Consider the following 14,068-nt stretch of genomic DNA (forward strand, 5'->3'; position numbering starts at 1 on the left):
TACTGACGATTTTGAAAGAACGCGGCTCAACTGCAAGCATTGCTGACCAAATACTTGTAAAACTCGAAGGGCGAAAAAACAAAAATCGACTGAAATTTATATGCGAAGAGAGCCTTCCTTGAAAGATTCTCCCGCAGACCCCACAGTTCTAGTTCATTTCAAACCTGGGCTACCCCTAAATTTAACCACGGATGCGTCAGGCATCGCAGTCGGCGCAGCCTAGCAGCAGTTCCAAGGCGGTAGATGGTTACCGTTGACGTACTTTCAGTGCAAGCCATTCAACGCGAGAAAACACTGGCATTTTTCGCAAGTGTCAAACACTTCAGGCATTTCTTAAAAGGATCAAACTCTACGATTTTCTTGGATCATAAGCCCCTGAATTTTTTTTCTTCGACAGAAGACAGTGGTCCCTTCCTTCATTACACAATGGATGCGAAACTTACCACGAGTTATCGCACCCGAGTGGGCACGCAACATACAGGGTAATAGCAGCCGTACCAGCGCTGGGAGGTCGGCCGACATAACAAAAATTCAATCCACTCTATCCCGGTTCCGGATGTGAGATCTAAATAGATTCACGAGAATATAACGGAACACCTAATCGAATCATTAGGATACAAATACTGTCTGATGATAATAGATAGGTTCCCTAGAGGGACTGCAGCTGTCCCTTTGCGAGACCACTTGGCTGAATCGGTCGCAAAAGCGTTGTAGAATCACTGGATTTCGCTCACCTTAAATAATTACTACGGACCAGGACCACTGAATACGACTCAGCTTTTTTCGGGGCACTCGCGTCCTTTTTATGTCTGTGAAAGGTTCAGGACTTTCCCCTATCTTACAGGTTCGAACGGCCACCTGGAACAGTGATGCCAATCTTAAAGACCGCCCTTTTGTACCAGAAAAAAACCCTGCTTTGGTAGACCCATTTGCGACAATCTTGCTAGATGGTGCAGCAGCTATAAGGGAGATATTGACGCATTAGCAGCCCAGTTGGTGTACGGTTTGACAGTGTAGAGTACCGCAGGAATTTTTCATATTTTGTTTGAAGGATCTTCAGTCTGCATCCACTTGATGTCTGACCGGACCAAATTGGGAGGAACTTACTCATTTTTTTGGTCGTCGCAGAGACGACATTAATGAATTCATCACCTACCTCAAGCAAACAATGCGTAACTCCCATCAAAACCACACCTCCAACCATACCAGGCATACAAAATTCTTTTGCAAGGACTTCCAGTCTTTCTCCTATGTTTTTGCGGCTCCACGCAATACATCAGTTCTTATGCAACCATATGCTGAGCCTCACCAGATCGTTCGAAGAATTTCAAGCCACATGTATACAACCGAAGTCAACGGAAGGCATTCAACATTTCCATCGAGTGCCTTAAATCGGTTTTCATTGAAGCTTCCCAACAGACAGTAACATATGCTTTAAAAACTCAAGGTAATCAGTCCGTCAGACGTCAATACAAGCGGAAACGACCAACCATTCGATATGCATTGTTGAGTATTACTAACGCCGCGATTACCAGTCAGCTTCGAATTTAGCCGCCAGACAGAACCGCAACCGAAACATTGCTCGAAGCCCGTACAGAGAATTTTATCACCGATAGATCATAAGTCACCCAAACTTACCCATCGAGCAAAAAACTTTCAGATCCACGGGAGCATGCCGGGGGAAAATGATGTGGTGATTCAACAGAAAGCAAACAGGTGGCTTATGATCTGTAATAATTAAATTTTCTTGTACATCAAGTCTATATTCACTTTACTCGGTTACACCTCGATTTTTTTAATAAATCTTAGCTGCGGGACTCGAGTGTTGCCAAATATCACTCTTGATATTTGTCACCCCAGTCTAGTGTCATTCCGTCAGTTGTTTCTAGGGCCATTGAATGCAGCGGCAGAGGCAAATTCACAATGGCGCTCAGGTTCGCGCCTCCTATGTGCCACATCACTCCGCTCTCAGCTGAAACCATGCGGGTTCAGTGAAGCAAACCGACTACGTGATCCCGGCAATGGGGGTCACTGTGCGAAACTCGGCCCTCCTAAGGTGGCTGCAGCGGCCTCCGAGGAGCGTCCACCCTAATGAGGACCTGTGTACACGTGTCGCAACGGTGGAGTTGGCCGCAGCTTCGAAACTGCATCTCTAAGCAGATGCAGTATTCCAGAATCGCTTAACCCTCTGATGTCCATGTCCAGCACAGGGTCGGCGTGGAGGCGCAGATTCTTCCCGGACACCATCCCCGCGGGGCTGACCGTGAACTCCTCTCGTTGAGCTATTTGGAGGCCGAGAAGGACGAAAGGCAAAGACCGGGACTACGACGGATCATCAGCGTCCAGTGTCAACCTTTCAGCATACGACTCGACTCTCTATGCAGTGATTCTATGCCGTTTGAAGCCAAGGAGCTTTCCTAACTCCGTGAAAAGATAAGACTCGAATTGCATTCCCTGGCCCATGATGATTACGGCTGGTGCACCAAAGGGTGAAATCCACTTTCAACAGAGAGCCTCAGCACATGATTGCCCCGTAATGTCAGACAGAGGCAGAGGCCACCGCGTAAACCTGTCGATGATTGTGAGACAATACTTGTATATGTGCGAGTCTCGCAAAGTGGCAGTGATGTCGAGATGAATGGTGTGGAAGGGCTTGGTTGGCCTAGGGTATACCCTTACTTCCTTTCGTACGTGCTTGTTGATTTCGCTCTTCTGGCAAGAATTTACGTCCTTGTTCATGGATAGCCAGAACTATTTTTCAGTGACTAACCGGTTCGTCGTCCTGATGACCGCATTCTGGCACGTGATGCACTGTCTTGCCCAAGAATTTACGTCCTTGTTCATGGACGGCCTGAAGTATTTTTCAGTAACTAGCCGGTGCGTCGTCCTGATCGTGTATTGTGTGAAATACTTCCCTGCGAAAATCGGCCAGAATGAATGGCCTGGGTTCCTCATCAGAGGTCTCGCAGAGTAAATAGAAGTTTGAGCCGAAAACAATACTCTTTGAACTTGCATTTGGAGTTTGCCTTCACGCTCTGGAAGCTCTACATCGTCTTTTTGTGCCTCAGCGATTGGCGTATAATCTACCACGACGGGGACTCCGAGATTCGAGACAAAGTCTCTGCAACATTATCAACATTGGATATCAGAAGTGAACTGGCTGATATAGCTCAAGTGCCGAAGTTTGCGAGGGAACGCTTTGCCGGGCTTTTGTCTAAGCGCTGTTTAGACTATCTGAAACGAATGGACGACCTCAGCAGACCACGCAACCTCTCAAGAATCTTTAGTTTTGGGTCCAGACAAGTAGGCATTCAGTATCGCTTGGTGGTGAGCGGCCTTGAAAAAAAACCGACGATAGAAGTTTAACATGCCCAAGAACCTTCGCAGATCCTTCACCGTGGTTGGCAGGAGAGAGCTCTTAATCGCTACATTTTCTTCTGGGTCAGGTTCAATATCGTCAGGGGTTATTAAGTGGCCGAGGAGGAGGGGGAGTCTGAATTTTTCAACGTTTAGGACAAGACCGACATCAAGGGGACGTTGAAAAATGCACGCGTGGTCAGATTCGGAAGAAAAAGCGACCAAAACATCATTCATGTATAAAAATTTAAGTTCCGCAGGACCGAGTGGATGAATCTTTGGAATGTCTGCGCAACGTTGCACAAGCCGAAAGTCATCCTGGTGAACTCGAATAGTCCGAAAGGTGTGCAGATAGCCGTTTTCGGTATGTCTTCGGGAGCGGCACGGATTTGATGGTACTCCTTGGTTAGATCCGCGCAGACTCTTCGGGAGTCGTTCGAGGTATTGTCCGCCACGACCGACAATGTACACGAGGTGTACGTGCGTCCCGTGATCACGGAAGTTTCCCGAGACGTAACTCGGGAAGTGGAGGAGTTTAAGTCTATGGTGATACTGGCCTACGCGGTGACAAATCTCGACGGGATGGTTGGTAATTCGTGTTCGAGAGGTAGATCTCGGTCGCAACCACGATCGAGGTCTGCTAGCGAATTCACAATGGCGCTCAGACTCAGGATATGCCGCCACAAATCCAATGTAAATTACAAAATGATCCAAGCGACTCGACTTTGAGCAAGCATTCTGATTTGATCCTTACTCACCTTGCAGGTGCTCAGAGGTGGCGGGGAGGAAGACGGGTCGGCTGAACCAAAACCAAGTGGCCGAGGAGAACCTCTACGTGGTGGCACCAGGAAACGCTGTATCGCATTGGCTTACCGGCCGTGATACAGTAGGCGAATGCTCCAAGGCTTAATTAGGGCGATCAGACCCGAGTCTGCACGAGGACTCATTTGAAGTGGCTTCGGCCACGAAACCTTACCAGGGGTATACTAGTACCATGGGAACCGGGGTAGCCCCTGGACTCATATACTTCGGGAGAATTCCTGTCGTATATGAGTACAGCTCGGTTGTTTGCAGTTGGCCCCTTAGTGGGAGCTTCATGGGGGTTGTTGGTAATGCTCAAACGAGAAGAGACCTTCGGACCTCGGCGTGGTGTTGCGTTTCAACACGAGTGCCGTATTCCTTAGTTCGGTAGAGATTTAGGTAGGTCTTGCATCCACCAGTATGAATGCTAAGCCATGTACTTGGTATAGACTGGTACCGTTGTTGCTTGTCTCAGCGGGGCTCTGATTGTGGTCCCAAAATCAATCCGTGTCTTAAGAAGACCGTAGGATTAAGTCTCCACGACAGGTACCTACGTTAAAACCCCAAGAACTTACTCACCTTGCATTCTTTCTGCAGCTTTTCCAAATTCTCCTGCAGGCATTGCATCTCAGCACCTTTACCGGTTTTATCGTAACAAAATACTGACAAATCGTTCAAACAATGATCCTCGACTTCCGGAATTAAATCCACTGAAACAGCTCGTTGTCGCATAACACGTTTCACCTCCTGCAAGGGCAAATTAACAGGTACAATATGAAATCTGCCTTCAATTCCACTTCATGCAGCAATCTTACCTGGAAGCACTCCTTATTCAAGGTCTCGGTCTTATTGTCACTGTACGCGATACGATGCAAGCACGGCAAAATCAAAGGTCCACGTTCAGGATCCATTTGACCGTCATTCGCCCCATCCCATGTTTTCTTTGCTTGGCAGTAATGTACGGCGTCTTCGCGGCAATTTCGATACAATTGTGGGTCCAACTTGAAGTCGCGAGCAACGAAGTACTGGATCAGCATCAGTGCAGATTCGCAGGACGGTGTCATGAACGTTGTCCCGATTTGCTCCATCAAACAGGACATTACCCGGGCGTCACCGCCGTCTGTATTCCGGCACGCAACATCTACGACTGGTTGGCAGGCTCTGCGCAGCACCGGATCAACTCGCCAATCCTCACCTGCATCGGAGACTTTGATAAGATCCTCCAGGGCACGCTGACACGTCGAGGTTACCCGGCGTTCTCGCCGATCTTGACGACGTTTGCCGCGAGCGTGCTCCATCAGGCAATGAATTATTTCGCCATTAACTGTGCTTTGGAGGTCTGTGTCTCCACAAAACTTAGGTATGTCGTCTTTGCAGCCGTTCAGAATTTCAGGCGAGAGCTGGAAGTCCATCATGAGCATCTGGCGATGGTCGGTGATTTCCGCATGGCATTCGTTGGTTATTTTCGTGCCATTTTTCACTACCGACTCCAGACAGAGGAGGATTTGCGCCAGGCGAACGCTTTTGTCGTTCGACACGCCGCGTCGACAATGGTGAGTCTTGATGTCCTCATGACAAGCTTTCGCGAGGCCGCGGCTAATTCGATAGTCGTGAGCAAGGAGCTTGTCACGACTGCAAAACAAAGAAAAAAAAAGTTGTTAGGCATCAACCAAACAGTGTAGGGATGGGAAAGAAGTCCAAGATTTAGATAATGAAACACGCAGCACTCACCGGACGATCTGCTCCCTACATTTTGCAGTCATATCCGCGTTGTCTTTGTGCTTCACCAGGCATTTGAAAACTGCATTCGTTCCGGGCACAGCATTTGGGCAAAACCGAATAGAATCTGTCCTGCACGATGTGTAGAACTTCCGATCCAACTTGAGGTCATCTGACTGCTGCTGTGAAACGTGTAGCACCTGCTTCTTGCACACTGGCTTCAATTCGGTGATCTTTTCTTGAAGACAAGCGATGGTCTCGCCTTGCGACACTCGCTCGCGGTCAGCATTCAAGCGGCCACAGCCCAAGTGCTCGACATCGTCCTCGCAGTCGTCTATGAACTTCCCTAACAGTCTATAGTCCGTGAAAGCTATGCTTTCCAGCCGATGAATTGTATCGCGGCACTGCCCGCTCGGCTTGGCGGTCTCTATTTCATCCACCAGACAAGCTAGATACCTCCCAACTGTCGACTTTGCCGGGTGGCAGTTGGAAAACTTTCCTGTGTCCTTATTGCACACTTTTCGGGTTATCTGCAAAACTTCTTCGTCTTCCAGAATGTTTCTGGTGTGTCTCCAGATCAGATGCTGGCATCCTTCCGAGAGACTTTCCAGCTGGGATGATTGCAATGTTTGGATGCACACAAGGACGGAAAGATCGTCGGCATCTTCGGCGGCGCAGTATTTGTGCAATTCTTGGCATTCCGGCTCGTTTAGGAGATGAGTGGACGCATCGATGGCCGATCGCCGCTGACGAATTTGTAAATTATTGTCGAAGTCTTCATTCTGCCCGGCTAGGGTTAAGGTTATGTGGAAAACAACAAAAATAAACGAGAACTTTTTCATGGCTGAACTGTGGAATTTCCGCTGGTAAAATTAGACGACTCGTGGCCGAGTGCTATGCTGACATTTCCGGCTAATTGCCTAAGCACTTTATCGCACACAAGATGGTTTCTCGGGCGGCGATAAGAATAAAACTTTTAATACTTTGTTCGCGATGTTTTCGTGGATGTCTAATGGCAGATCTTATTTGACAACGCAACTTGACGTTTCTTTCTGATTGGATGTTGTTCTGGTTCAAAGACGTCAGATGTGAGAGCGATAACAACAAGTTGAGAGATTCTGGTATATTGATAGTGATAAATGGAACTTGGATTCGGGGAATCCCCGATAGGGTCAGATACGGGTACGTTGTTGACATTAATGTTGAAAAATCTGCCGAAGGTGACTGCAAAAATTAGGAAACATTTCGTGAATGAAGTTGATCTGGTGGACCTCGGTGCAAAACTGAGATATCGAGAGTTCCTTACTAAGGCAGGTCTAGACTGGATACTGATTATTATGCCGTTGATCATGATAATTCTACCAGTGAGTTGCGAGCACCGTTTCCCTTCGACAAAACAACCGCTTAAAAAACTTTTGAGATATTTTATTCAATTGTAAATACTGATATATACATGCCTTGTTCTTATAAATCACAATGCTATGAGTTAGATGTCTGAAAACAGTATTAAACTGTCCAAATGATGTATCCAGAGCCATAAGGAAAGAATGTTTCTAAGCCATTTTTATTTCATTTTCTTCTGACTCTGTTAATTATGATAATTTCTAAAGATCGAGGTTCTGGCATCATTCCACTGTGTGATACATACGAACTTACAGCTAAGAATAGGAGCCTCGGACTAGACGGATTACAAAACGACATCTCCATCCACGAGTATACAGTTTGGTGTCATCTACGTTGACTGCGTTATCGTCGAAAGAGGGGAAAGGGCTCTCCTCCTTCCATTCTTTCGCATCTTCCCGCGATTTCTTATTTAGAATCCTGATGGCTCTCACCATTTGCTTGATTGTTTGGTGCGCATTGTATTTATCTTTGATAAATTCCGAAATCCCAACAATTTTCGCTCCAAGGAAAATGATCGGACTTCCACGGCCTCCATTCTTCTTTCCGCACATTTTTTTGCATTAACGGGGATCCTTTGGCCCAGGTGCTTTTTCGCCTTGGATATTGGGGACGATCTCATAATCATTAAGCTTTTCCTAAACGGATCCGGCTTTCGATTCTGAGGAGTCTTCCCTAATCCATGACGTCACTGTGGCTTTTGATGACTGCCGTTGTCCATTTGGCACATCCTTCTGTGCTTTCGTTGTAGATGTTCAAGGGAGCGTTGTGCTCGATTTAGACGCCTCCTTGCCTATATTGCTTGCAGCATTAGATGCAACGGTGGCCAAGCTCTCCACCACCGAGACACTGCAATCGAGGGATGTCGATGACCGGAAGCCTACTTGCCCAGTCCCAAAAGCCGCCGGTACTGGTGTTCCGAGCCCCTGCACCGTAAGTTTAAACAAGTTCTCTTCGTCCATATTGTTTTATTATTCTGGCTGACCTTCCCATAGCCATTTTTATCCAGAGGTGAGCGTTTTTTTTCCCACCCACCCGACTAGCGCATAAACATGCCTAGCCACACCTCCAAATGCAAACAAGTATATATTTCATACGCATGCGCCGACCATTCCCTTATCCGCACGAAGGGACGTGCCTGATGGGAGATCTGGCGAGTCCTAACTCTGTCTGTCTGTCATACCCGATTTATATGGGAACGGCTGGACCGATTGCCACGAAATTTGGTGAGAACTTGTGGTCTGGTCTGTGGATTTTACATATATAACAAGTGGAGCCATTTTGTGTTGAATTTAAGGGGGGCAATGCAAAAGGGAGTGCAATTTTTTTTTTCACAGAATATGGCCATGTGGGGTATCAAATGAAAGGGCTCAATTAGTACTTTTTGAAAATGAATTTTTAATCATGAAATGTAGTGAGGGTTAACGGGGATAACGAAGTTGAGATGCTGGTGTTCCACCCCTCAACCACTACGCTGTCATGAGCCTTCGACCTTAATATTTTTTTCTTCCGCCCTTAATTACTAAACGAATATGATTCACCGATTATTGAGTAAAAGTTTCGGATAAATTACTTTTCTAAGCGATGATGCAGAATCTAATTCTCTTAATGATGATAACACCGGCAAATCTACTATGTATTGTTCAAGACATGACAAGCAAGTTGTTGCACACACTAATCGGCTTTCTGCCACTAACATCGTTCAAATTATTATTTTCACTAGTCCCCTATGCAATATACCCACATCTGTCGACTCAACTAACGAAAGTTCCAGTGATTTGGCATTCTATCCCCACCATATCCAACAAATTCGAATGAATCCAAATATTCCCAGCAAGCAAGAAACAGGACAGCAAAACAACCAGAGCCAACAACATCCCTACAAACTGGAAGGCAAACAATAGTTTGGCATTTTGTCCGAATGGATAATGGTTAAAGTACTAAGATAACACTTCGAACTTCAGGAACTCCATTGTTCATCTCCGCCTCCCTGGCATTCTCGAATAAAGGACACTAAACGCATTACTTGCTACATTTTCCAGCATGATTACCAGCACCGAAACGCGAGCCGTGTCCAGGGTCCCTGTCTTCTTGTCCCTTGACATTGCAACTGATTGGAATTCAATTTAAAGTTAAATAATCGAAATATGTTCAAAATACTTTATCACTCGCTTTGTAACTATTGAAACAGTCCCAACCCCCACAACCACCCAGGAAGGTATGATGAAGAGTTTCTCATATTGGAGGTGGCAGAAATCCAAATAATCTGGGTTAAGGAAGCTTTTATTATAATTGAATTGCACTTGCTAAATGCATTCGAAAATTGCAATCGATACTTGTTGGGATTTTTTTATTGCCCGAAAAAATCAAAAATTTGACTGACGGTTTCGTTTTTGCGATGATAAAAGGGAGCGTCTTTCCACCTGTTGGCACTTTCGGTCACGCTGCTCCCAGGGCAGAGGTGAGGCAGCGTCTGATGAGCTGTCTCTGCCCTGGACGAAACCATCAGTCAAATTTTTGATTTTTTCGATTCTTAATGCTTGGGGTGCTACGCTCCAAACTAGGGATCCATGGGCTAAAAACGAGGGAGTAAGTTGCTCCTCATTTAGTCCGATCCACCATCAAGTAGATGGGGACTTAGGATCCCGCATATCCTAAAAAACAACCTAGCTTTAGTCTAGCTTAGACTACAACGACTGGCGTTTTAAGTCCAATATAACTCGCAACCTTGTCGTGTTTTTGCGATGATAAAAGGGAGCGTCTTTCCACCTGTTGGCACTTTCGGTCTCGCTGCTCCCAGGGCAGAGGTGAGGCAGCGTCTGATGAGTTGTCTCTGCCCTGGACGAAACCGTCAGTCAAATTTTTGATTTTTTCGATTCTTAATGCTTGGGGTGCTACGCTCCAAACTAGGGATCCATGGACTAAAAAACGAGGGAGTAAGTTGCTCCTCATTTAGTCCGGTCCACCATCAAGTAGATGGGGACTTAGGATCCCGCATATCCTAAAAAACAATTTTTTTATTGCGTCCAATTATTACTGTTAATGCAATTAGAGTGCATACTCCAAAGTGTCATTGAAATGCATTTCATACGACCCAAGGCTATTGCACCTGACTTGCGTTAAAGCGAACATGATTGCATATGCATTTCCAAGATCTGACTCTTGGAAAATGAAGGTTGATTGATTCTCAGAAATGATGAAAGGGATGCGAATATATCTCCAACAATAAGTTTTTTTCCAAGTTCAGCTACTCATCTGAAGCCTATTTATGACGTTTTACAATTAAACTAGGACACGACACTATTGAATCAGAGAGAATACTTGCAAAAGTCATAGAACATGCTAAGGACAGCGAACTGTCGTTTTTGTCAACCCTTCTATGGTCCATGTTATTTTAAAGTAATATATTCATTCATGGAAACGCTGTATAGGCTTACGAAAAAGTATACCTTATACTAGGTCCACCAAAACTCCCTGCACAGAAATGGTTCATCCGGTTTCGTTTTGATAATTTTGATGTCAAAAATGTGCTTCAATTCTCTCCAAGTCTTTCCGAGAAGCCTACAATCTTCTTCCACTCCTTTGTGTTTCTTAGGCGACCAACTTGAGGGCCGCTCTATGGTAGTGGATTCCATTGCGTTTTATACAAAGCTGAATACAAAATGCAACTCCATGTGGGTCCCTCAGGTGCTCACAGATGGCGAGGAGGCAAACGGGGTCCTGTCAGCTGAATCGAGACCAAACGGCCAAGGAGAACCTCCAAGTGATGCGACCGGGAAACGCTGTATTTACATTGGCTTGCTGGTTGTGATGCGATAGGCGAATGATCCAAGACGTGGTTAGGGCGTTTAGACCCGGGGCTGTGCGGGACTAATTTGAAGTGGCTCCAGTCACGAAGCCTCACCAGAGGTTTTCTGGTACACTGGGTGTCGGGATAGCCCTCCGAGTTCATATGTCTTAGGAGAATTCCGGGGGAATACATTTTCGACAGGTAGTCATGTAAAATTATCAGGACTAATCTGCGGGTCGCTCATTTCTTAAGCGTGGAAAACACTGATAACTGAGTTACTATCTGTCATTCGAATTGAAGCCATTTTTAAAATGTACCTGGTAACGATAAGCTGATGATGCTTGCCAATCTAAAGTGCCAAAAATCATGGAGAAAGGATAATGTATCCAGAGAAACGTTTGGAGATCCAGGACTGCGGGACAATAAAATGTTGTTTCTTGTTGGGCAGACCATTGATTATCGATTCACCTCAACGAACAGAGCTTACGACAGATTATTGCAAGCATACTTCCGGCGAAAAATAGGAAGTTGTTGGTTCTCTAACTCCAATGGTCAACGATAAAACCCCGTTGGGATGCCCGAGGTCAGCTTTTCTGTGAGACCTTAGAAACACACCAGCTTGAAGGGCTCCGTATATTGGATGTTACGCGTGACTGTGTTTGTCATGAATAAGGGAAGTTGTGTGATCTTCGGATTATGATAGAACGGAGACTTGTTTAGAACAGAGGACGAGTTCATTTGGCACGTTTTTCCTTTATTTTTCCAGCAGCAGGGAGAAGAAGCTTTCCACATGCGGCATCATTCAAGACAGGCCAGGATCGACTTCACTTAATTTGAAGGCTCGACTGCAGCAGCAAGAAAAATTGCGAACCCTTGGCCGCGTGATAGAAAAATGATGAAAGGGGAGAGAACTCACCGTGTGAGGCATTGATTAAGAATTCATGGAAACGTCGTGAAAAACTGAATAAGGAAATCATATTTAGAGAGTGTGAATTAGAATTCTTTCATTTACGCACAAACTGCCGGCGTGCTGCCTTAGACAGATTACTACTAAAACACCCCCATGTTGCGCGATCTCAGGCCACGCCTTTTTAGTGTAGGAGCACACATCCTGCGATCTCAGCTACCCTGCCGTATCTCCTATCAATCTCTCAATCTCAATCTCTTACAGGAGATGCGTTGGACAAGGACCGATTTCCTGGAGAAAAGCCGCTACACTATATATTGTAGCGGTCATCCAGTAAACCATCTGCTCGGAGTAGGTTTCTTAGTCAGCCAAAAAATGAAACCTGCTGTTATCGGCTTTGAAAACATAAGCGAACGACTATGCACTCTGCGTTTGCGAAGCAAGTTTAGAAATATAAGCCTCATTAACGTTCACGCTCCTACAGAGGAGACTGCAGAGTCGGAGAAGGATACCTTCTACGAGGCAGTAGAACGAACCCTCGAAGCCTGTCCTAGATATGATATCAAAATCATACTTGGGGATTTTAACAGCCAAGTAGGGAAGGAGCCCGTATTCAGGCGATACGTTGGCTCCCATAGCTTACACGAAAATACAAATGATAATGGACTGCGGATTATTCAATTAGCAGGGTCACACGAAATGGTTGTTGAAAGTACCTGGTTTGCGCGGAAAGCGGTCCACAAACATACATGGGCCTCTTCAGACTGGACCACTTTCAACCAAATTAACCACATGCTGATTGAACGCCGCCACCTCTCAGCCTTGATGAATGTCAGAACATATAGGGGGGCCAATATAGACTCGGGCCACTATCTCGTTAGCATGGTGCTCTGAGATCGAATAACAACACCACCTAGAATCCCCTCTGACAATCAGGTGAGAGTGAACACTGAAGCCATCCACAGCACAGCCCTCCACGATACCTACAAGTTTGAAATGGATGCCGTAATAACCGCAGTCAACAGAGCACCTGGAGATGAGGCGTCAACAAATAATCTTCTTCAGCCACCTGAAGAGCGTTGTCATTGATGGGGTCACAAACATACTCAGCCCCAGCCGCAAGTAATGCCGAAATGGCTGGTTCGACGATCAATGTAAGTTAGCAATGGAACGGAAGAATGCCGCATACCGAGTAATGTTGCATTCTCAAACAACGCGGGTACGCGCAGAGACTTATCACGAACTCCATCGAACGGAGAAGCGATTTCACAGACGGAAGAAGGAAGCCTGGGAGAACCAACAAACCGGTGAACTAGAAAAGTACAGGGAGCAACCGCACCAGGCGCGCAAGTTTTACCAACAAGTCAGCAGGATGAAGCCTTATACACCTCGATGCTCATCCTGCCGAGACAAAGAGGGAAATCTGATTTCTGACAGAATGGGCATATTAGAGCGATGGGTTGAGTATTTTGATGAGCTACTGAACAACCAGAACATCGGCGAGTTGGAGGTCCCGCCAACTGAAGACGACGGACAAATACTGCCACCACCAAGTTTAGGAGAAACAGTCCATGCAATTCATCGGCTAAAAAATTATAAGTCGCCAGGAGCCGATGGAATTACAGCCGAATTGGTTAAATATGAAGGCGACCAGTTACACCAAGTGGTTCATTAACTTGTGCTGAAGGTATGGAACAGCGAATCAATGCCTGACGATTGGCAACGAGGCATTATCTGTCTCATACATAAAAAGGGAGATATCACACAGTGCAGCAATTATAGAGGTATCACGTTGCTAGGCCGGATAGCCTCATACGCCCAGAACATCATTAGCCCATACCAAAGAGGCTTCATTCCAGGCAAATCAGAGACAGATCAGATTTTCTCTCTGCGGTAAGCGATGGAAAAACTGCTGGAATATGGACAACAGTTGCACCATCTATTCATAGACTTTAAAGCCGTCTATGATAGCACAACCAGGGTAAAGCTGTACACGGTCATGAGAAAATTCGGTATCCCGACGAAATTAATAAGACTGACTAGGCTGACCCTGACCAATGTGCGAGGCCAGATAAAAGCAGCAGGATCACTCT

General features: G+C 46.0%; 1 protein-coding gene across 2 annotated transcripts in view; it reads right to left on the reverse strand.

Moving 5' to 3' along the window:
• LOC119647440 (Golgi apparatus protein 1) overlaps positions 1–6,922 on the reverse strand; it is a 62,806-nt gene extending 55,884 nt beyond the window's left edge. For both annotated transcript variants that reach the window (XM_038048360.1, XM_038048359.1), the window contains exons 1-3: positions 5,890–6,922; positions 4,974–5,790; positions 4,738–4,905 (exon numbers count right to left, since the gene is read on the reverse strand). In XM_038048360.1, the coding sequence (XP_037904288.1) occupies positions 4,738–4,905; positions 4,974–5,790; positions 5,890–6,719 (1,815 nt within the window). In that variant the 5' untranslated portion in view covers positions 6,720–6,922. The remainder of the gene's footprint in view (positions 1–4,737; positions 4,906–4,973; positions 5,791–5,889) is intronic.
• Positions 6,923–14,068: the final 7,146 nt, after the last annotated feature.

Source organism: Hermetia illucens, chromosome 2 (genome assembly GCF_905115235.1).
Source record: "Hermetia illucens chromosome 2, iHerIll2.2.curated.20191125, whole genome shotgun sequence".
NCBI classification, from domain to species: domain Eukaryota; kingdom Metazoa; phylum Arthropoda; class Insecta; order Diptera; family Stratiomyidae; genus Hermetia; species Hermetia illucens.